General features: G+C 48.8%; 1 protein-coding gene and 1 long non-coding RNA gene across 2 annotated transcripts in view; one reads left to right on the top strand and one right to left on the bottom strand.

Annotated features, from left to right (window-relative positions):
• Ak8 (adenylate kinase 8) overlaps positions 1–22,487 on the bottom strand; it is a 115,818-nt gene that overhangs the window by 41,085 nt on the left and 52,246 nt on the right. The window contains exon 11 of the mRNA XM_034496037.2: positions 13,862–14,003. Within this exon, the coding sequence (XP_034351928.1) occupies positions 13,862–14,003 (142 nt within the window). The remainder of the gene's footprint in view (positions 1–13,861; positions 14,004–22,487) is intronic.
• LOC143441248 (uncharacterized) lies at positions 4,039–21,831 on the top strand. Its single transcript, XR_013108465.1, has 3 exons — positions 4,039–4,176; positions 20,939–21,033; positions 21,697–21,831. It is a non-coding gene; the product is annotated as an uncharacterized LOC143441248 (long non-coding RNA).

The following is a 22,487-nucleotide window of genomic DNA, read 5'->3' as shown; positions in this document are numbered from 1 at the left end:
CACCTACTTGCTCTCACTGTGGGTTCAAAACGGTCCCTCTGTATATGTACAAAATCACTTGCACACAGATGACATGAAAGTGGAAGGGCCCTGTCAGGGGAACGAAGGGAACGGACAGGAGCTGGGACAGGAGAGAAACAGGACGATAGCGAAGCGAGTCACATGGGCCAATGCGCACTGTATACCTCATGAAAATGGCCTTAGTTAGTCCAGTATACACGGGCTGCTCTCCCAGAGGGCTTTGGTTCAATTCCCAGCACCTACATGGCAGCTTCAACTGTCTGAACTCCAGTTCCAGAGGATCCAGTGTCCTCTTCTGGCCTCTGCAGGCACCAGGCACACACGTGGTGCACACACAAACATGCAGGCAAAGCCCACACATATAAAATACATTTTTAAATTTTACTGAGACAGGGTCTTACTATGTAGACCAGGCTAGCCTGGAACTCATAGTGACCCACCTGCCTCTGCTTCTTAGTGCTGGGATTAAGACATGTCCCACCATGACGAGGGAAACTGTAGAGAAAGCTTGGCTGTATGGAAGGGCTGGCTCTCTCAGGCAGGCTGTCTGTGAGGGGTAGCCTCAGCCCTGTGCACACAGGGTTGGTTTGCTGCCTCTCCATCTACAGCAGCTGATCTCTAGGTCCTTGGAGGTACCAGCTATGCCAGCCTAGCGGAAAACATCAGCAGCCAGCACCAACACGATGCTGACAGCAACAAGGAAAGGGCCCCTGGCCTTGGCAGAGACAAGCCAACCTCTGCACAGAAGACAAACACAACTTAGAAAACAAAGAAACTACGAATTCAGACCCCACTGCTCCTCAAAGGAACCTAGATGGCAGTTTCCAGTTCGGCACAGTCAAAGTCACAGATGGGGAACGTTCTAGAGTGTTCTCGATGGTCCTAAACTTAATCCAATGGGCTAGAAAGAGACACTGGAGAAGACAGCTGTCATAAATGCCCTCGCTAGCAGTCTGCTAAATGGCAGACCCTTCAAGGTCCCCTCCTTCCTCCCTTTCCAGCATCCAAGATTATGACTGAGACCATGAGGGCTTAAGTTCTCAAGAAAAAGTAGGGGTTCAGATACCCAGCTGTCTGAGATGCCACAAACTTCGGGGTCTCCTTCAGAGAGCCTATACCCACCCCCTGCATAGTGAACACGGATCTTAAAGAAAACACATGGTTGCAGGCTTGCAGCAGGAAATGAATTATTTCACAGCAAGCCGAGGGCAGGCTTCTGTGCACAGCCTCGGAAGCGGCTCTCTTTGTCTCTCCCCTATTATTATTACGTTTTAACAAACTTTATAGCCCATTTTATTTGTTCTCAAATAACTTTTTCTCCTTCCTCTCGACACATCAATTGCTGGGCTTCCCTCACCGTGTGGTGGTAGAACAGAGAGATTGATACTGCTCAGCGGAATGTAATTTACTATTATGGGCTGTGGGTTTATGAGGTGGGAGCCTGACAAAGCATTACATTTGAACACACTGCACTTATTGGCTCGAAGAGGAGATTTATATTTGGTGAGGAGACAATAACTTTGTTTCTGATAAGCCAAAGAGGTCTATTTTTGAGTCTGGCACGCAGACAAGCTTGCCCTTCTCCAATAACTCTATTTACTAGTGTGAATATATTTTAATAATAAAATTGATATATATGTAAATTTATTTTATTCTAATTTCATCGAATCCTCCTGGAAAAAAAAAAAGAGGAGGGTGAGTGGCTGGCGGGCCTTCGGAGATTGTTTTTGTATCTGAGTTATAGGTTTCTGTATTGTATCCCTAGACTGGCTTCATGGCTATAATTCTGCCAGGATTTCCTCCTAGTGTCAAGCCAGCAGCACCAGACTGGAGTGTTTTATGACTGGCATCACACCCAGACCAGAGTTACAGTTCTGGTGTTTGTCCTCACGCCACTCGGACTTATTTGAGGACATTTCTCTCTTTCTTGGATGAATCTGGGGGTTCGAGGGGGGAATGGTTCGTAGTTGAAATCCCTTTCTGAGTTAATCACCAGAATATTCAGCCTCTCAAAGCTGAGAGGCTGTCAAGGGAAGAGGCTGTGGGAGGAGAGCAGAGGACGGAGGGAGGAGGGAAGAGGGAGGAGGAAGAGCACGGAGCTAGGAAAGCACAGGGAAAGGTGTACCACAGCACGGGAGTGGATCATACCATGGACAACCATCTTTGTATACTTTCCACCAGTCTTATGTCCTAGGACCAAATAAAGTAGATTAGAACTGTTTACAAAATCCTTAGAAAGTGATTTTAAAAAAAACAAACTCTATGGTGATGGAGATGTATCTACCTGCAAGCCTGCCTGAAATCAAATTGCTTCTCGGATATTCTTTCTGTGTGCTCCAGAGCCCAGGGCACTCTCTCCTTGTCAGTCCTTCTGTACCGGCTGAGTGGCCTGAGTCCAAGCATAAAAGTCATTTGCTTTACATAACCAACACTTGGTTCCCTCTTTGAGCTGTTGGTGACATCTGTGTACCCTCCCTTAAAGGAATATTCCATGGTCACACACCCTGCCCCAGACTCTTCCCCTGGAGACTGGATGAGCTGCCGCTGCCCCTAAGGCCACTTGCTTAGTCCCCAGGGTTTTTGACCAAGCTTGGCTCAGCACTGCTGGCCTCCTAGAGACGCACACCAAGACTTTTAGAGTTTTTGTCACTCCTGAGCCCTCTTCCTGAGAGATGGTCACACAGCCCTGCGACCCCTCGTATACAGGTACAGAATAAAGTAGACATGCGAACCAAACACTTATTGATAATAAAGGAATTGATTTTAAAACAATTCTTTAGTAAAAACATATTTTAGCTTTAATCAAACAGGGAAACGAATTTGCATACAAGTGAATTCAATCTTGGCAGAATATTTTATACTGCAGGACCCAGAGTGAATGGATATTTGGTTTTATAACAGTCTTTTATAATAGCACTGAGAACACCGCTTCACATCAACAAAATGGCAGAAGTGTATCTAGGGCCATTTTGAAGGCTGTTGGAAATTCTTTTTTCCTCCTCAGGGAAGTGACGCTTTTGTTTCTTTTATTTTCTAATTTCTTCCTTCCTTCCTTTCTTTCTTCTCCTTCTCTCCTCCTTCCTTCTCCTTCTAATTATTATTTCAGAAGACAAAGTAGCAGGTTTCCCTGTGGCATTTTTAATACCTACTAGGTTTTGGCTGAGCCTCTGGACCCCTGAATCTCCCGCCTCTGGTCCCTCGCAGGTGTTCTGTTACCCACACACCCTTTTCACCTTCTTAAGCTGTCATAGGTTCCCTGACGCCTACACCTGCCAACGCCATATAGATGAATATTTATAAAAATAGGAGTGAGGTGAGCGGAGGAGGCGAGCACCCCGTGTGCTTTGCCTTCTGAGCCTGAGTTACCTCATCTAATCACACAGTTTCTGGAGGATGGAGAGAGATTCAGGAGTTAACACTCTTATAATGAACCCGAGTTCACTTCCCAGCACCCACATCCGGCAGCTTGCAACCTGCAACCCCAGTGCCCAGGGGATCTGTTCTCTGTAGGCACCTGCACATATCTATCTATCTATATCTGTATCTGTATCTGTATCTGTATCTGTATCTGTATCTAATCTGTATATATATATACATATATATATACCCACACAAACACAAAATTAAAAATAAAATATTTAAAAACTATATTTCCACTTCCATCCCTTTTTCTGTAAATTATAATACTTCAGTTTTCTTTAAAGCTGAGTAAAATTCCAACGAGTATAGTACTTTTAATGGCTTAGGTTCTTGATTGTCAACTTGACTACATCTGGAATTAACTAAAACCCAAAAATGGAAAGCACACCTGTGAGTGATTTTTGATTTATTTGAAGTGGGAAGACCTACTCCTAATCTAGATCTATGTGGTAGGAAGACACGCCTTTAATCCAGACCTTTGGGGGGGGGGGACCCACCTCTAATCTGGGCCACTTCCTCTACTGGCAGCCTATATAAGGACACAGAAGGAGGAAGCTTTTTGCTGTTTGCTCTTTGCCAGCTTGTCCTTGCCTTGCTAGTGAGTCCTACTTCTTCAGGACTCCGGGTTATACTGAAGACAAGCTGAGACACCCAACCTCACGGACTGAGAAACTACTGGATTCTTGGACTTTCCATTCACAGCCAGACATTGTTGGACTAGCTGGACCACAGTCTGTAAGTCATTCTAATAAATCTCCTATAATTTCTGTCACTCGAGAGGACTCTGCCTAATCCAGCACTAGGTTCACACTATGCGCCCATCAGTAGATAGACCTCCAGGCTCATTCAACCTCTAGCTATTTTTAATAGAGCCGAAATAAACAAGAATGAGTGTCTCTGCAGCAGGACATGGAGTCTTCTGGGACTCAGGAGTGATATAGCTAGGTCACAGAGTAACTCTATTTTTAGCTTTCTGTAAACCTCCACACTGCCAGTTCACACTTCCACCGATGGCGACTAAGGCTCCTCTCCCCCACAGCCTCGCCAACATTTCCCATTTGTTTGCAGTCACTGGGCAGAGTGAGACGGACCACTTGAGATTCACAGTTTCCTGATCTCAGGCCAACATACGGCGAGTGACTTTGTTTGTTTGTTTTTCCAGACAGGGTTTCTCTGTGTAGCCCTGGCTGTCCTGGAACTAGAGCTTATAGACCTGGCCTGCCTCTGCCTCCTGAGTGCTGGGATTAAAGCAGCACGCCAGCACTGCCCAGCTTTGTGTGATTAGTTACAAGTGGTTGTGAACCGCCTGGTGTAGATGCTGGGAACTGAGCCATGAATTTTGTGAGAGCAGCAGAGTTCTGGAGCCATCTCTTCAACCTCATTGAATAATATTTTTTTCCTAAAGACAGGCTCTTATGGGAGTCCAGGCTGGCCAACAACACCCTAGCTAGCTGAGGAGGACCTTGAACTTCTGATCCATCTGCCTTTACTTCCCAGTCCTGGGATATCATGTGTGTTCCACCATACCCAGTTTTGTACTGCTCTGGGGATTGAACCTAGCACCTGGTCCTTTGTACCCACTGAGCTACACCACCAGCCCTTTAACAATTTAAAAATGAAACCCAAGTCAGCAAAACAAACGGCAAGTTTTAAATCCAAATGTTCTAGCAGAAATAGAATAATCTGTCACTCAAATGCTGAAGAACGATAGTGGGGACATATCAAACCCCCTTGTTTCCTAAAATTAAGCCATTGCTTCCACAGAGCAGAAGCCTCTTGGTGCCACACAAACCCTGCAGAGCGTAATCCCACCACAGTCTCAGGTCTGAACTGTGAATGGCTTAGGCAGTGTTCTTTGGCATTGTGTGGCATAATAGCATTCACAAGGCAAAGTGCACGTGTGCACGTGTGTGCTCAGAACCAAAGTTGCATGAATTCACACCTTGCAGCATGGGTGAACGCTGTCAGAAGTACCCTGGGTTCATAATGTGTCTTATTATGGAGTCATGTTCTGTTGTTGTGTGTTCAAAAGCCTTTTATTTGTGGCCCCATTTTTCATATGCTACACATTCAGTCACAGGGTTGGCAGTATGTCTACCACCTAATCCCCAGAGTCCAAAGGGATGTGTGATGAAGCACATTAGGGACCTCGGTCTGTCTGTATGTCAGTCATCCTTGGCTCCTGGGGTGAACCACATCTGATCACATGGTTCCTTGGATCTACTTGAGGATCTGTGGGTGTGGAGGGGTCAGGTGCTGGCCTGGATGAAGGTAAGGAGTTATGAGCCAAATGGTGGCTGCTCTTCTCCCAGCCTCAGAAGAAGGCGGCCCAACTGAATCTGTGCAGTTTGGAACAGCCAAACTTGTAGTAATTTATGATTGAGTCCTGCCAGAGCTAACACACCAGCTCCCACTACTGTGAGACATTCATGGGCCTTTCCAAAGACAGATGATTTATGAAATAGATTTATCTTGGATGTAGGAATTTCTCAGAGAGGGAAGAAAAGTGATAAAAACTAATTTAAAAAAAGACGACAGATACATGCTAGACAAAAAAAAAAAAAAAAAATCGCTCCTCGAGACATGAGGGCATTTTAGATAAAACCTTATCAACATGCTCAGAGCAATTTACAGAGGACAGGCTCCACAGAAGTAAGAACTCGAAGGTGGTGAGGTTTTCTAAAAGATGAGAAGAAAGCCCACAGTTAAGAGAAAAGCCCCATGGGGAAACCAGAAGCTTCTAGAACTGAGGAGGTAGCCATGAGAGGGAGCAAACGCAGCAGAGGAGAGAAAAGGACAGAGGCAGGGAGAGGCAAAGCCAGGCACCCAGCGGTGTCACAGTCAGGAAGAAGAAAGCCAAGCAAACAGCCAGGGAAGTCTCCATCACCCCAGTGTGGGGTGATGCTTTTCTATCCCTTCTGGACTGAGGGGAAGGCTTCTAAGGGAGCAAGAAAGGAGCAAAAGGGAGAGGGAGGGAGGGAGGGAGGGAGGGAGGGGGAGGTTGGAAGAGAAGAGAGAAGGGGGGGTGGCAAGGAAGGTGGAAGATGGGAGGGAGAGAAGGGAGAGGGAGGAAAGAATGGTATCCTAATATCAGCAGGGCCTTGGCTCCACATGACGTCGCAGGCAGAAATGGTTCAGGATGCTGCTGGATGTGCAGGGTGTTTTCGAGACAGAGCTCTACCAGATGACGTTCACAGGAAGGACACTCAGAGACATGCTTAAGCATGCAAAGCTGGGTGTTCACACGCCCTACTGAAAACGACCCCATATAATCCACTGAAACGAAAGATGGATCAGAATTAATAAACAGGGAGGCAGCCGAGCTGTGTAAACAGCTGGTGACCACGGCTCGATCTGACGCCACAGAGAAGGACTTTGTGCGGTAAAATGGGAATCGGAAATTGTCATAGATCTAGAAAGTAAACCTGAACCAAAGAAGATCAAGACAACAGTCTATGTAACCAACTGGCACACAAGTATCCCTGGACCCATTGGTCTCTGCCTCCCTACCCTCAAAGTGCAGGACAAGGGCCAGTGTACATTTTTTGGAAGAGGAAGGGTATCAGGTATCAGGAGTAGAGGAGTCCAGGGGGCTGGTGTCCGTGAATGGAGGAAAGAGGGAGGGAGAGAGGTGTGTTCAGGGGGCAACTCCAACTCAGAAGAAAGAGACGTCCCTTAGTGCTAGCAAAGGAAGGCTCCGCAGCTGGAGTGAAGCCAGTCCACATAGGAACACAATGGGAGTCACCCAGAGAAAACAGGAAGGGACAGATCCCTCTGTGTGTGAGCTTCTCTGAGGGGCTGATCCTCGTGAAACAACAAACAGGTGCAAAGAAAACTGGCCAGTGGGAAATCTAGGTCATCGCGAAACAGGTGCTGCACAGCTGCCCAGAGGTGGTAGGGACACAGATGAGAACAGGCGTTGCTCTTTGTCTGCATCCCTTGCTGGGCCCGTCTGCGGCTTGGCTCTGTGTGAGTGTCAGTCACAAGGGGTGCACCTGTCTCATCCTCTTCAGGCACGAGAGGCCGAGACACTAGGAACTAAAGCAGTTTGCTGTCAGCTTTTACAGTGTTCTGTCCCAGGTCCCACTGGCATCTACAGGTCTCCAGCCACTGTCCCAAAGCTCCAGTTACCCTTGGTTTCCAGGAATAGCAAAGCTTCGTGGGGCTGACCAGGCCCCACGAGGAGAACAACTGTCTGCAAATGGCTGCACCTAGGGGTGGACCATCCCAAGGAATCAGGTTAAGTTCATCTGACCACACTGTGGGACCTGAGCTGACACAGTGATAGGCAGAGGCACAACTCCACCCAGGATGCTTAACTCCTGTGCTCCTGTTCCTCCTCTATTAAAACCCAAAGCTCCTGTCAGCATCCTGAGGTGAACTCGAGGTGGCTGGACCTCCCCGCTCTACTGTTATTTCGCCTCCTTTCTCTGTCTCCCACCATTGTCCCCGTGTCTTACTGGATCCCAGAAGGAAAGCGGGACTGATTACTGTTTGTCAATGTGACACAGGCTACAGTCACTTGGGAGAAGGGAATCTCAGAAAATCTGAGAAAATGTCTCCCTCAGATTTGTCAGTGGCTGTGTCTATGTGACGTTTTCTTGCTTGTTGAGTGATGTGGGTGGCATATCCCTGAGCAGGTCATCCTGGGTTCTATAAGAAACCAGGCTGAGAAAGCCAGTAGGCAGCGTCCTCCACGGTCCTGCTTAAGTCCCTGTCTTTACTCCCTTCAATCACGGACGATCGTCTATGATCAGGACGTGAAAGCAAAACACCATCCTCCCTAAGTCCTGTTTGGTCCTGAGCTTATCACAGTGAGGAGAGCTGAGGACAGGGGTTGAGCCTCACCTGCTGGGGCTTCTGCTTTAAAGCTCTAGGTATAATATTTAACTCGAGGGAAAACAAAAAGTAAGAAAAGAAAGAACGAAGGAACGAGTGAGCAAACAGCAAAGAGCTAAGTCGTCCAGGTGAGTCAGCTCTTTCCTGGTTAACTATCTGCAGCGCTTTGACCAGAACACAGCACGCTGGTCCCACACAGCCATTAAGCCTGGCAGGCTGGGGGTGTGGCTCAGCTGCCAGCATCCTTGCCTAGCATGTATAAAGCCCTTGTTCAATCCCCGGCACCACACAACCCAGGTTGTACATATGCAATCCCAGCACTTCAGAGGTAGAGACAGGAGGATAAGGAATTCAAGGTCACCCTCAGCTATACAGGGAATTCAAGGGCAGCCCAGGATCCATGAGGCCCTGCATCACATAGACAGAAGCCTGGAAGTGGACTCCTTATTTCCATATGCCAGTGTGTTCTGTTGTGGTTTGAACTGGAGTTGTCTTTGCAGGATCCTGTGTTGGTCACTCGATCCTCCCACCTGGTGGCACTGTTCTGGGAGGCTTTGCAAACTCTAGGAGGTGGGGTCTAGTTAGGAAAAAGGTATCTTGGGTTGTGCCTCTAAAGATTATACTTGGTCCCCAGGTCACAGGCAGAAAAGACACTCCAGACACAGGTCCCCACCCCCATCATGTCTTAGGGTCATGGTGCCCAGCAACCATGTCCTGATCACCTAAAACAATGAGAAAAAGGAAACCCTAGCTCTCTTAAGGTGCTTCCACCAGGACTGTTGGCCACAGCCACCAGAGAAGTGCCTCACACAATAACAAACACAGCACCGGAGCACACAGGCAAAACCACACGAAACAACAAAAGCCAGCCGAAAGGCTGTGCTGCCAGCTCTGGCCGTGTGCGTCTGAACCCTGGGAGACAATGAAGCCAACCAGGGTTAGTGACCCTTACTTAAATAACAGAGCTGAAGAGGCGGCTTAGAGATGGGGGGACGGGATTGACCCCAACCCTAAAAGCAAACAAACAGGGAATGGAATGCAATATTAAAGAGCAGTTGACAATCACTTGGTCCTTAAGGGGCTAACCATAAACAAGTAGGAACGTCAGTGAACGAGGTGAGGGTACAGACCTGAACACGCCCTGCCTAGACTGTACACTTAATGACATGTTAAAGGAATAGTGAGATGGCTAATGGCCCAAGTCGGATCCCTGGGATCTGCATGGCTGACGGAGAGAACCAGCCTCACTGGCTTCGCACGCCCAGAAGTGTGACACTTCCTGTTGCTACCCTAACAGCCTTGATTGCTTGGAAGGGCTGGCCTCTGTAGGTCAGGAACTATATGGGTCTGGGGTGGTGGCTCTCCCCTGGCGCTCACTGATGGCTGTAGAATTAATTAATTTCCTTTTAGAACTGTCAGGGGTCCCCGTCTTCCAGCCAGCATCGATGTGCCTGGTCCTTCCCTTGTCCCCCGCCTCTCGGTGACGTCTATGTTCATGGCTTTGAGGGCTCACTGAATAACCCTGGACTCATCTGTGTAGTGCAGGATAACCCTGCTCTTCCCTTAATTTAATTTTTAAATGTGGTGTGTGTGTGTTTGTGTGTGTGAAGCCCTGTCTAAAGTACAGCTGACATTTTTTTTTCTATTCTGGCATTATCTGTTAGCTTTGCTGTGCAGAAACTGTCTTTTTCTTTTTTGAGACACAGTCTCACTATGTTGCCTTACTTGGCCTGAGCCTGGAACTCACTATGTAGACCAGGTTATCTTCAAACTTGTAGATACGCAACTGTTTCTGCCTCCTGTGTGCAGGGTATAAAGATGCATACCACCATGCCCAGCCTGTATAGAAAATTTTCATTCCATGTAGGAAGAAAGGAACACTCGTTCAGTCCTCGGAAGGCCTATAGCACAGTGAAGCCACTATGGAAACCAGTACAGAGGTTTTCAGAATATCTCAAATATATCTCTCATGTGACCCAGATATGCCACTGCTAGGCACATACCCACAGCATTCTGTATCTGACTGCAGAGACGCATGGGCATCCATGTCTGTCTTGCTGAAGTCACATGGCAATGAAGCCAGATAGATGTCCATCAGCTGAGCAGTGTGCAGTAAGAACGTAGAACAGAGGCATAGCCAATAAAAGGAGACAAGATTATGAAGTTCTCAGGAAACGGATGAACTCCTGTAGTCAGTGACGCAGGCTCAGAGGGATAAATCCACGTTCTCACCCAGATTTAGAGTGCATGCTCACGTGCGTGTGGATGTGGAAACGCACATGACAGGACAGCGAGAAGGGGGCTGTGGATGCCAGGACAAATGAGGCAGGGGGTGGGAGAGGAGACTTGGTTGTGGCTCTGTATGATGGGGGCCTCGCGCTGCAGCAGTCCTTGTTGAAGGAGACAACCCTTGCTGTTTATTCATGGCAGATGAGAATGCTTACAACTTACTGAGGGGACTAGACATTGAAGACCTTTTGCAGGAAGGAATGCCCATGAAGAGAAGCTCGTTGGCTGACCCTCAGGTGACCCATCTAGCATAGAGACCTCTGGGCTCTATGCTATGTGACCAGCTGTCATGGCCTCTCAGTGGGGTGTTGTGGTCACATGCTCCAGGACAGGAATCTGGTCGGGTGTAGCAGGATTTTCCCAGTTCAATTAATTTAATTATTAATACAAGAAGCCTGTGATTGGCCAAGAGGTGGAGCGAAGAGTTGCAGAGGCAGGGAGTGACACAGAAGAGGAAGGTGGAGGATGAGCCGGATGATTCAGATCCTGCGTGGTTTTAAATAGCCACAGGTAGATATAATATCAAATAGGGATAGAATAACTGGGATAACTTGTCTAATCTAGGTGGGCAGCTTGTACCATTATCAATTGGCCCTGAATTTACTGTGTGGGCATTTTGTGTATTGAGAATTTATTGATATATATCTGACTGATTAATCTGACTGATTAATTAAAAGCATCTAGAGTTTTGTTTTACCTGGTTACTGGGAATTTTGACAGCTAACTGTGAGGTGGGTGGTCATTGCATGGGGCTGGTGTGGCAACAACCCACCAAGGGAACTCAGAGAGTTGGGTGGAGACATCTTGGGAGCTCCGGGCCAGAGAGTCTGCCGAGATGAGAACACCCCACTGGAGCCACATGGCCCCCTGGTGCCAGGCATAGCTCGGAAATTTGCTGATCATTTTTAATATTTCCCACAAAAGCCAGGAGCTTATTTACATGCCTACTGTTCTCAGTTATGAAATTTACCTGGGTTTTTAAAATCTGCTCCACCATACCAGTTCTTGTGTCTGGTGGCACAGCTCCACTTGCCCCGAAGGGGACACTAAGACTGAAAAGGAAGAGCGGTGACGATGGTTGGTCCATCACCTCCACCTGGGAACCTCAAGAGCCACAGGTGCAGACGCTCAGACAGAAAGTTCTAAAAGGGGGCTAGAGACGAAATTAAAAAGCAAAAAACAATGTCTTCTCTGTTCTCTTAAAACAAAAAGCAACAAGAACAGACAACATCACATCTGGGCTCAGAATTCAAAGCATATGCCCCAGGAGAGCGCTGGCCCTGTCTCCAGCAGGCTAGGGTCCTTGTAGAGCAGTTGATCAACCAAGGCAATTCCCATGGCAGCCATCCCTCTGTCCATGTAAAACAAATCCATGCCCCCTGGTACAATACAGAGCAGGGCCATGAGCCACATGGTGTTGAAATATGTCACAAAACTAAAGCGGCCAGGGCTGGCAAGACAGAGTAAGCCTGGCAACCTGAATGTGCTCCCCAGAACCCATAAAGGTGGAAAGAAAACCGGCAACACACATGCATGCATGCACGTGCAACACACACACACACACACACACACACACACACGGCTCAATGGCATGGTAGTATTGGGGAAGAGACATGAGAATCAGAAAGCACAGGTAGACCTAAGAACATCAAGCACTGTTAAATCTCAACCCCCAAATGGCTGAGGTGCCTATTTAACTTATCAAAGTGGACCTGGTACAAGGTTCTCCCAGCATCCCTCAGTCCCTACCTGTTACAGAGTATGGTTGGCAACAGCCCAGGGTTTGGGCGCTGTTCCCCCAGCTGCCTTTCCATATATAGCCCAATAACTTTTGTTACCTGGGCTTTTGGTCTACTCTCTTTTAGGCCTCCTGAATGCTGGGCCTGGATCCCCTTTGGTCCCTCTCCCTTCCCCTTCTTCTTCCCCTCCCGCTTTTTTCACACAGCCTGGCTCAGGGTCATGACCACTCCAGGCTCTCCCAGATGTCTCTGCCTATGGCTATTCTCTCCCTTTCATCTATAATAAACTTTTTCCTTCACCATACCCAGGAACAGTGGTGTCTTCCCTTTATATTTAGTTCTTTTTCATTCGTCTGGTGTTGAACAGTTTGCAAAGACATAAGCAGTTAGGTGTAAATCTCTAAGTCAGCTTCTGTTAATCTGAGTAGACCTTTATAACCTTACATTTTTATCATCATATAAAAATCCATATCAATCCAAAATATTCTGGAGACTAGTTGTTGCTTTCTTAGTCTAAAAAGAGATGCAATGATAACCTAACTTGTATAATTGTTGCTTTATGCCCCATGTCATCTTTTTTTTTTTTTTTTTTTTTTTTTTTTTTTTTTTTTTCAAGACAGGGTTTCTCTGTATAGCCTTGGCTGTCCTGGAACTCACTCGGTAGACCAGGCTGGCCTCGAACTCAGAAATCCGCCTGCCTCTGCCTCCCAAGTGCTGGGATTAACGGCGTGCACCACCACCGCCCGGCGCCCCATGTCATCTTAAGATGGTGAAGTCACACAGCATGCACCCTTTAACCTTAGTAAAAATGGCTGCCAGACATGTGGCTGCTTCCATCTTGATGAGGTCATCAGATGAGATGGAGGAAGTCACATGGTTGCTGTTTAAAACTTTTTTCCTAGTAGATCTATTTTTTTTTTAAACAAGAGTTGAATCCAAGTTACATATACAGTAGATTCTAAACCAGAATTGAATCACATAGGAAGTGTGTTTGTAGCTGTCCTTCTCCCAGAGGCTTTTCTCTATATAATCCAGACCTCTTGGTCCCTCCTCTCTTCCCCCACCCCTATCCTCTTTCCACGGTGACTTTCCTGGTCTCTGTCCTTGGTGCCAGTGAATAGCTTCCCAATAAACCTGCATTTAATCTAATCTGGTTTAAACTGGCTCATTTTGTCCATGGAGAAATAACTTAACAGTAGCAAACTGAAATTGGTTTTAACTATAAGCCTTTCATTTTAAGTTTTAAGCCAATTTTTAATTTTTGTTACATTTTTACTGATTTTTTAACCACACCAGATGAACTCACAAAGGCCAGGTTGGGTTGTGCATGTGGATGGAGCCAGAACACACATTAAATAAAATTCAAACCCACAACCTAGAAGCAAGGAAGCAAGCCAGGCAGGATTTGAACCTTAGCCTGTCAGCGTTCACAGGCAAAGGGGGTGGGAAGCAGGAGATGGGATGGCACAGCCTGCTACAGTGCACCAGAAACAGTGGCAGCCATCACCTGCGCCTCCATGCAAAGGGGCTGGGGCTCTGCAGAGGCAGCTCACCTGTTGGGATTGTAGCCCATGGAGTTCAGAATCCGGGCCTGGTCCAGATCTCTTGGGAAGCCATGCAGCACCCACCCTTTCTGGATGCAATCTTGTTGCTCCAGACGCTCGGCCAGAACCTTGGTGATGATACTATCTGGAACTGCAAAGGAAGACAGATAAGAGAGCATCCTGTAGATTTCTGACCGTCCTGAGCCACACTCCAGGCTACTGCACAGGTAGCTTTAGGCAGAGCCCCCTTGGAACCACCGGGAACCTCTGTGGTCCAGCAACAAGAGTTCATCTTTCAGACCTTAACAAGATACCATCCTCCATCTTGGTCAGCTAAACAAGATCCCTTAAACCGAGAAACACAGCAGGGAGGAGAATTTGGCTCTTAGACCTGGAGGCTAAGAGACAAAGCTTCAGACAGACTGCTGTCTGGGAAGGGCACTTTCTGGCTGATAGGCTCCCTGATGGTTCTTGAATAATGGTTACTCTTTGGAATGTTGAGGGAGGTATGTTAGCACAGGCTTAAGTCTGAGGATCAAAACAAAAAGAGATGATCAGAAGGAAGACCACTGAGAGTATGCCTTTGGGCTTCTCAGAGAATCTGTAGGAAAGACAGACAGACCCAAGTATGATGCATGTGACCTCCTAGGTGGAGTGTTACTAAGGATCTCTTATTTACTATTTATCTATAATTCATTTTGTGTGTATAAATGTTTTGTCTGCATTGTCTTTGGTGCACCACATGCACGTCTGGTGCCCTCAGAGGCCAGAAGAGGGTGTCCAGAATTACAGATGGTTGTGATCCAAGAGTGGGTGCTAGGAACCAAACCTGGGTCCTGTGCAGGAGCAGCCAGTGTGCTCAGCAGCTGACATCTCCCAGCCCCGGGTCTCTTTTCCAAGGGATGCAAGTGGAGGGCAGAGCAGAATTATATGGAGTGGTGTCTCTCCTTACACCTTAGTCAGCATATAAATTTGGAGGAGGGGGACACAGGATTGGGACCACAGCAAATGCTTCTCATGGAAGCACTCCAGGCCCGGCGTTTTAATTTCCATCCAATAGCACTGAGGTCCCATCCCATTAGTCTCAGTGGATTAAAATTCACCAGCAACCCCCCACCCCCACCCCCACCCCCTGCCAGCCTCCAGGAAGAGCTTCCCCTTTTCTGTCTGGGCAAACCCAATCTCTCTCCAGAATCACCGCTCTACTTAAACCTGGAGACGGAAACAAGTCCCCAGCACAGGGAGATATGAGATGCCTGTTTACATTGCTGCAAGTGACATTTTCCTGAAACTCATGCCTCTCTTCCTAGTCTCATTAAATGTTCCATGTTGCTAATGTTCTGCGTCCTGGCAATTTGCACGGCGTCGCCTGCGCTTTGCACTCATTTCCCCAGAAATACTCAGTAAATATTACTGCTGTTTGCCGTGGATGTGGGCCCCAAGCGGGGGGATGCTTGGCTGTTTCTCTAGAAGCTTTTGCAAGGTTTCCCTCTCACTGAACATCTGTGGGTCCATCTGTGGGTCCAGAGAGTGGCCCTAAAGCATATATTCTGAAGCCTTGTGAGGTCCCACAGGCTGACAGGGAATGAGAGGCACTTGGCTGCACACGACCGTTTACTGGGTGCTGCCCTATCTCAAAACCCCACGAACTGTATTCCAAGGGATGAGTGTCTCCTTCGATTACAGGCTTTCCAGCTGACATAGCGGCGCACAGCCTTATTCCCTGCACTGGGATGCAGAGGCAGGTGGATCTCCGTGGGTTCAAGGCCATCATATGTAGAGACCCTGTCTCAAACAAACAAAAGCCATTGGCTGTCCATTCAGGGCAGTTAATAGGGTGGCAACTTGCCCTGCAGTGATCTCTCTCAAGACTGGACAGCAATCTACTTAAAGGATAAAGAGTTGGCTTGTTTGTTTGTTTGATTGATTGGTTTGTTGGTTGGTTTGCTTTGTGTTTTTAGTTGACAGTTTCAGGTCACAGTCCATTATACCAGGGGAGTCAAGGCAGGAACTTGGAGTGGCTGGTCACAGCACATCCACAGTCAAGGGGGCTCAGTGTGTGCACATTCATGTGCGTGCATGAATGGCACCACGAATGTGGGTCCTAGCCTTCTTTGAGACAGGATTTTTTTCTTCACTGCTTATACTGTTTGCATGGGCTCAGAACACTGGAGATCGTCCCTAAAGAATTCCTGCCCTCCCTCCATTCCTTCGTGAGTCAGAATCTCACTATGTAACTACGAAACATCTATGAGCTTCTCGTCTTCCTGCCTCTACCCTCTAAGTGCCAGGATTACCAGAGTACATCATCATACCTGGTTTATGTGATACCTGGAATTGGGTCCACGGCCTCATGGACACTTAATGTATGCTAGGCACTAGCACATGCCATGTCCCTAGTCCTGTTATTTCCTTAAAAGAGGAAGCCTCTGTTTGCAGGAGCTTGCACTGGCCACTGTGACCTTGTTCCATGGGACAGATTGTCCCAGAAGGCTGTCCTTAGGTACATTAGGTGGCTCCTGCATGAAGAGGAACTCCACAGGTGGGTGACTCCTGTCTTCTTGTTTTACCAGACTGGGAAGTTCTTCCAGGAGGCTAGCATGATGGGGGGCGTTGCCCAGACCTGCTCATCTTGGGTTATCCTGGCAAGGTCTAGCATCCTTGTAGAATACGAATTGAAAAATCCAGCGTCTCCAAGGGGTTACAGAGCCGAGACGTGCTTTCCCATGGAAGTCTTAGTGTAGCGCATGAAGGGTCTCCTCTGGGACACTGGCTGTGCTGTCTCTTGTGGACTGAGGTGAAGGGAGCCAGAAAGACAGCTGGCAGAGGACAAGAGGCAGAGGTTAGGCCACTGCCCTAACCTCTGTGTGTCTCTGCTTCACAACTGTCTTATTACCTGCAGGCTACTGGCATGCAGGTCCAAGCCCACATGTTCAGACCAGTCGGCTCAGCAGCCACGGGCTCTCAGGACCAGAATCCACCAAGTTCCTCGCCTGTAAGTTTAAAATCCCCTTGATACCAGGCACATTTATCCTTTATCCTCTTCTCCCAGAGATTTTTCTCTGTCTAAAGTCGTTCACCATTAAGTTAGATGCCTCAGGCTTGATTTCCAGGCTTGACAGTTAACACATTGCCCTTCATACCAGCCACTGCCAAGGGCTAGTTCCCCAGAACGCCCTGTCAACCAAGGTTAGCAGGGTGCAAGACATGAGTGGTCTATTACTCCATGACACCACACAGTCGGTGTTAGCTAGTTGGGGCTTGTTGGTTGGTTTTTTGGTTTTTCTTTTCTTCTCAAGGCCATTAAAATCTCAGTTCGCTGATTCTGGGCTGGGTGTGCTTGACATGGGGTTCCTGGGGTGCTTCCGGGCCCAGAGGGCACCTACCAAGACCCAGCAGCTCTGTCCAGCCTCTGGTCTTAAATTATGGGCTTGCGGTTAAACCTACATCCAGCTTCCTGCAAGCATCAAGTGTAACATCAGGGTGTTAGCAGACCACAGTGCTCCCTGCAGGCCATCCTACCAGAAAGCTACCAAGGTCTCAGCATTCTGTGAGTCTCTTAACCCTCCTGGGCCTCAGAAAGAGCAGACTGCCTAATCTCAGAAAGAGCAAATGCCTAGTCACACCTTCCTTCTGCACTCCCTCACAATCCTCTCACCACCTGTGCTCAGGTACCCCTGTCCGTCCACACCCCCTTCCCCTACACCCACTCCATCCCTCCACACACCCCTCCCCTGCACCCACTCCCGTCCCTCCACACACCCCTCCCCTGCACCCACTCCCGTACCTCCACACACCCCTCCCCTGCACCCACGCCCGTCCCCCCCCACATCCCTCCTCTGCACCCACTCCCGTCCCCCCATACTCCCCATATATATATATTTTGAGCTGCTCCTCTAATTTCTTTCCCCCCTTAGCTCTTCTTGGAATACTGTAGATGCCAATGTCCAGGTTCAAGGAAGCCATCCAGAATAGGGCTCCTTCCTCCTGTCCTCTACTCTCCAGCACACCATTGTAGTCCCTGGGTCTTCATTCTGTCCCTCCTGAGTCACCAAGAGACTCCCAGGTAGTCAGATGAGGAGAGCTAAGGACTCCACTAGGACTGTGGAGAGGAGAGGGCTGTTTTGGAGTTGACTTCCATTCCATATACCCGAATGCTCCAGAGAGGGAAAGTGCCTTCTGAGGTCTTGGGAATCTGGGTCTTGGGAATCTCTAAATCTTGTTTAAGTAAACGAAAGAAGAGCAGCCATTTCCAGGAGTCACGTTTCTGATGGTGCTGCTTCTGGCACTGATGACCTGCAACCCCCCCCGCCCCCATAATGTCACCAGAATCAAGACTGGCATGTGAGCCCTAAGGTGATCTGTGGTGAGCCTCAAGTTCCCAGACCCAGCTCCCAGTGTTTCTGCTAAAGATGCTGTTTGTTTATTATGCACTGCCACCTACTGGCCACTTGTGGGTACTGCATCTGGGTGAGATCCTACAGCTACAGGGTTTCCAAAACTGCCAAGGCGGTAAGGTGAGATCTGGGTTGGTCCACGGGCTGACACTGCAGCTGCACATGGACAAAAGCCTTTAGGTCTCGCTGGCTCTTTAGTAACCTGAACTCACACTCCCCAGACCAGTCCATCTTGCCAGGTCTTGGACCCCAGGTGCAAGATTAGACCAATGTCTTGTAAGGTTTTGTTAGATTCTAAAGCCTTTTTCTTTTTGAAAAAAAAAATTAGTACAAACTAATTTTACAAAATTTTGGTTTTATTAAGCCTTCATCAGTGGTTTAGCCACACCCATCTGTTTACTTTCTGCTGGCCTCTCCCTCTTCCCAAACAGTCTGACAGCTTCTACTTTCAAAAATGAATCTAGAGCCCGCATGTGAGAGGAGTAGTTCCTATTTATCTTTCTGGGTCTCCCTTATTTACCACACAAAAATCTCCAGCTCTCTGTTTTCCAGAAAATAGCACAATTTCTTCAGCCACAGGCCTGTAGTCCCACGTTAAGTGTTCCCTAATAATGAACCAATCTGCTTGGAAGACAATGGCTCCAGGGAACACCAGTGCTCTCCTATCCGGAGCCGTACTTTAGCCTGAGCTCTGTGGATCCTGGTTCTCACTCCTCGAAGCCTGGCCACTCACATTTTATCACCTGCTCTGTGATGCCTACTTAGGTGACACAGCATGGTGCTGGTCTGATACATCAATAGCTGGGTGGCAGGCTGCTAACGGGGGGCATCAGTTTGTCTCTGTCTTGTATAACTTCATATAGCACATCATGAGACTTGTGAGCATGCTCAGTTAGCCACACGGTGCACTACAATGCGGTGGCTACTCTTGCCCCACTTTACACCCCTACCCACCTTTCTCTTTTTAAGATTTACTTATTTATTTTGTGTATATGAGTACATTATCACTGTCTTCAGACACACCAGAAGAGGGCATCGGATCCCATTACAGATGGTTGTGAGCCACCATGTGGTTACTGGGAATTGAACTCAGGACTTCAGGACCTCTGGAAGAGCAGTCAGTGTTCTTAACCACTGAGCCATCTCTCCAGCCTCCACTTTACAATTTTAATGGGCCCTGAGAGGATCTGAGAAAGTGAGACCAGGTCGACCAGTGTGTGTGTGTGTGTGCGTGTGTGTAACTGATCAAAAGCGTGATGTGCTGACTAAGAGAAGACCAGAGTCTGAGAAGTCAGTCCCTCCCATCATGAGCATGCAGCTCGGAAGCAGCTTATCTGTTTTATATCCCACAGGCATCTCATCTGCTGTCACCCTGGTGATCTGTGGCAAAATAGACAGCCACGGTGAGGGAGCAGAAACCCATGTGGTGAGCCCTGTGGTCTGGATAGAGAAGGGGGCCACAGTGGGTGTCAGAACAGGAAGTGTGCTCCAGTTTCCTCCCCCGAGCCAAGCTCTGGTCTGAACATGTATGTTCATTTTAAGACATCATCGTGATGATAATCCCAATGTGCACAGTGACAGCAGTGTCCCAGGCTGTGAACCAAAGCAGAGGAGGAGGAAGCCACTTGCCTGCAGCTGCAGAGATGACAGGCAGCAGAGCTCGGATAGATATACAGTTCGAGTAGTGGCCCGGTCAGGCTCTATGTTCTGCCGATGCCAATAGGAGACCTGCCTTGTGCCTGTATTCACACTGTGCTAGGAAAGCCAACCACAGCATAGGAGGGCCGAGGGAACCTGAAGTTAGTACACATGTGAGAAACAGAGCCAGCCACATGAGGCCTACAGGGAGAGACGCCTGGCCAGGCCTGCCTGTCCCACGCCTATCACCCAAAGCACAAAGCATACAGCTGAGGGATTTGGGTTGGGCATGCTAGCCCCAGCAGAGACATATGGAAGAGGCCCAGGGGGAGAAGAGACAAATAGATTCAAGACTCTGAAGACCAGCCAGCAATCTTCAGGAATTCACATGTCAGCTAACCCCAAGTCAGGACAGAGTGGACCCAGCGCCCCATGGGGGCCCTATTCCACAGATGGTGATAAACTAGGCTCCATCTAGTGGGCTAGCTTCTCACACGGTAACAGACTGCTAGGGCACCAGAGTTAAGGCTGCTCCTGGTTACTATAGAGACCAGGCATCCAAAACAGGTGTCTGTCCCAGGAAAAGAACAAGATATCCAAAATGTATCCATGAGAGGTGGCTAGATGAGATGGCTTGGTGGGTAAGTTGCTTGTTGTGCTTGCAAGTATGAGGACCTAAGTTCACATCCCCAGCATCCACATAAAAGTACGAGTAATGGTGCATATCTGTAAGCCCAGCACCGTGGAAGTGCAGACATGAAGGACCCCCAAAGCTTGCTGCAGAGGTGCAGGCACATCAAATGCATCTGTATTCATATCACTACCACAATCGCGATGATCCCGTCACTACATGGCAGGGCAGTGAGTGGTCCTGTGCACGCACTGTGCCTTGCATCCTGTTGTAATGCAGTCACTTTTTTGTTCTTTCTCATTTAGAAAGAGGCAGCAGAGGGCAGAGGGCAACATCTGGGGCCCGGGGGCCCGGGGGACAGGTTCTGTCCACAGCACAGGGCCTAGGTCATCTGTCACCTGTCTACTGTCTTGTTCACAGACATCAGTTCCTGACTCATGACCAGGCTGGTACTGGGCACCGAGGACTAGCCTACCCAACCCCACCCACCGAGAGCAGCGCACAAGCAGACACAGGTAAATGCTTAGGTGGGGGTTCTTTTTACCTCCCAGTCCTGCTCAACAGGCCGGGAGGAGTCAGAAGCTGAAGGTCAGGGCGAGTGTAGGAGGATGAAGTCCTCCCTCCTCAGTACCAGCCCCTGGATCCCTGCTCATGGCTGCAGAGAAGACCTCTCTGTTCCCAGGCCCCACGCCCCTCAGCCCCAGCCTGGCCAGTTCCCTCTGCACTCAGTGATTTCTGTCACCCACTGGTCCCTGCTGCCACCGTGGCACTCAGTGTGATACAGACAGGTGTGGAGTTTCAGGCTCCCAGAACTGACTGGATGCTTCTTAGATGCCCTCGTGTCCCTGAGAGGCCACAGGAGGCCATGGTGGGGAGGTGCCTTCCTCAGTGCAGCTCAGGCTTCAGCGGGCCCCACTTGAGAATGATACAGTGATGCTTCTGTCAGCTGGGGATACTCCCAGAGGAAAAGGGGCTTCCAACCACCCCTGCCTTTGGGAAGGCCTGAGGGGGGCTTGATCTCAGCACCAGCCATGCCAAGGGCTGCCCTGGTACACCGAGACCTCCTGCCTGGAGAAGCAGGCTGACCTTCTGGGGAAAACCTGCCGAGGACAATTTCACAGCTGAGTGCCTCTCAGTTTCATTTCTCTCTGAGGTCTCTTCCCCTCCCTGCCCCCCAGAGAGAAGATGCTTCCAGAAACTTTGGTCAGAGCAGAGGAGGCAGACACTTTGCATTTCTGGGGTCTCCGTGGACTGCCTAGAAACATCTGAGTTTGTTTTGTTATCCACTGGATACCTGATACACAGCAAGCAAGCTTGGAATCTTCGGGAAATCTGGGATGGGTGCCAAGCAGCAGGGATGGCCGGGCTGCCTGGCATCTTGCTCCTGCTTGCACTCAGGAATGGAGAATCTCCAACTACCCCAGTTTCCCCCACTGGACTAGTCACATAACAGAAAATGTCTTGACTTGTGGTGTCAAGGTGACATTGGTGACACTGGCTGTCATTTTGATCACGTAGAAAGACAGTGTGCACTTTACAAGGAAAGCCTGGTAACCACAAATGAGAGACTGGGCTTCCAAGAGGCACCAACCTGTTGATGGCAGGGTTGGGGGTGGGGAGGGGTCACAGGCATGTACTGACTCCTTTATAGACCCATCCTCATTAACAGGCCCTTGGACCCTCACAATGCAAACAGCACATTCATACCAAGAGCCTGTTTGGCTAGCCTGGCCACCGGCTCTACTGCGCTGAAAGGAAGTGTGCTGCCTCGTTTCCATAAGGAAGTCTTTGTAGCAGTCCCAGCGGAAAAGTGAAAAGTTTGATATGAAAAAGGGAGCTACTTCAAACACATTGTCAGCCAGAGGTGAGGGGTCCCTGAGAATGCATACATTACAGGGGGCATCCATTAATCCACCTTCAGGCCACCCTCCAGCGGGCCTCTGGCTGGGGGGGAGGGTACCCTGGGGGA

This window comes from Arvicanthis niloticus, chromosome 2 (genome assembly GCF_011762505.2).
Source record: "Arvicanthis niloticus isolate mArvNil1 chromosome 2, mArvNil1.pat.X, whole genome shotgun sequence".
Classification (NCBI taxonomy): Eukaryota; Metazoa; Chordata; class Mammalia; order Rodentia; family Muridae; genus Arvicanthis; species Arvicanthis niloticus.
This window is presented reverse-complemented; position numbering and strand designations above follow the sequence as displayed.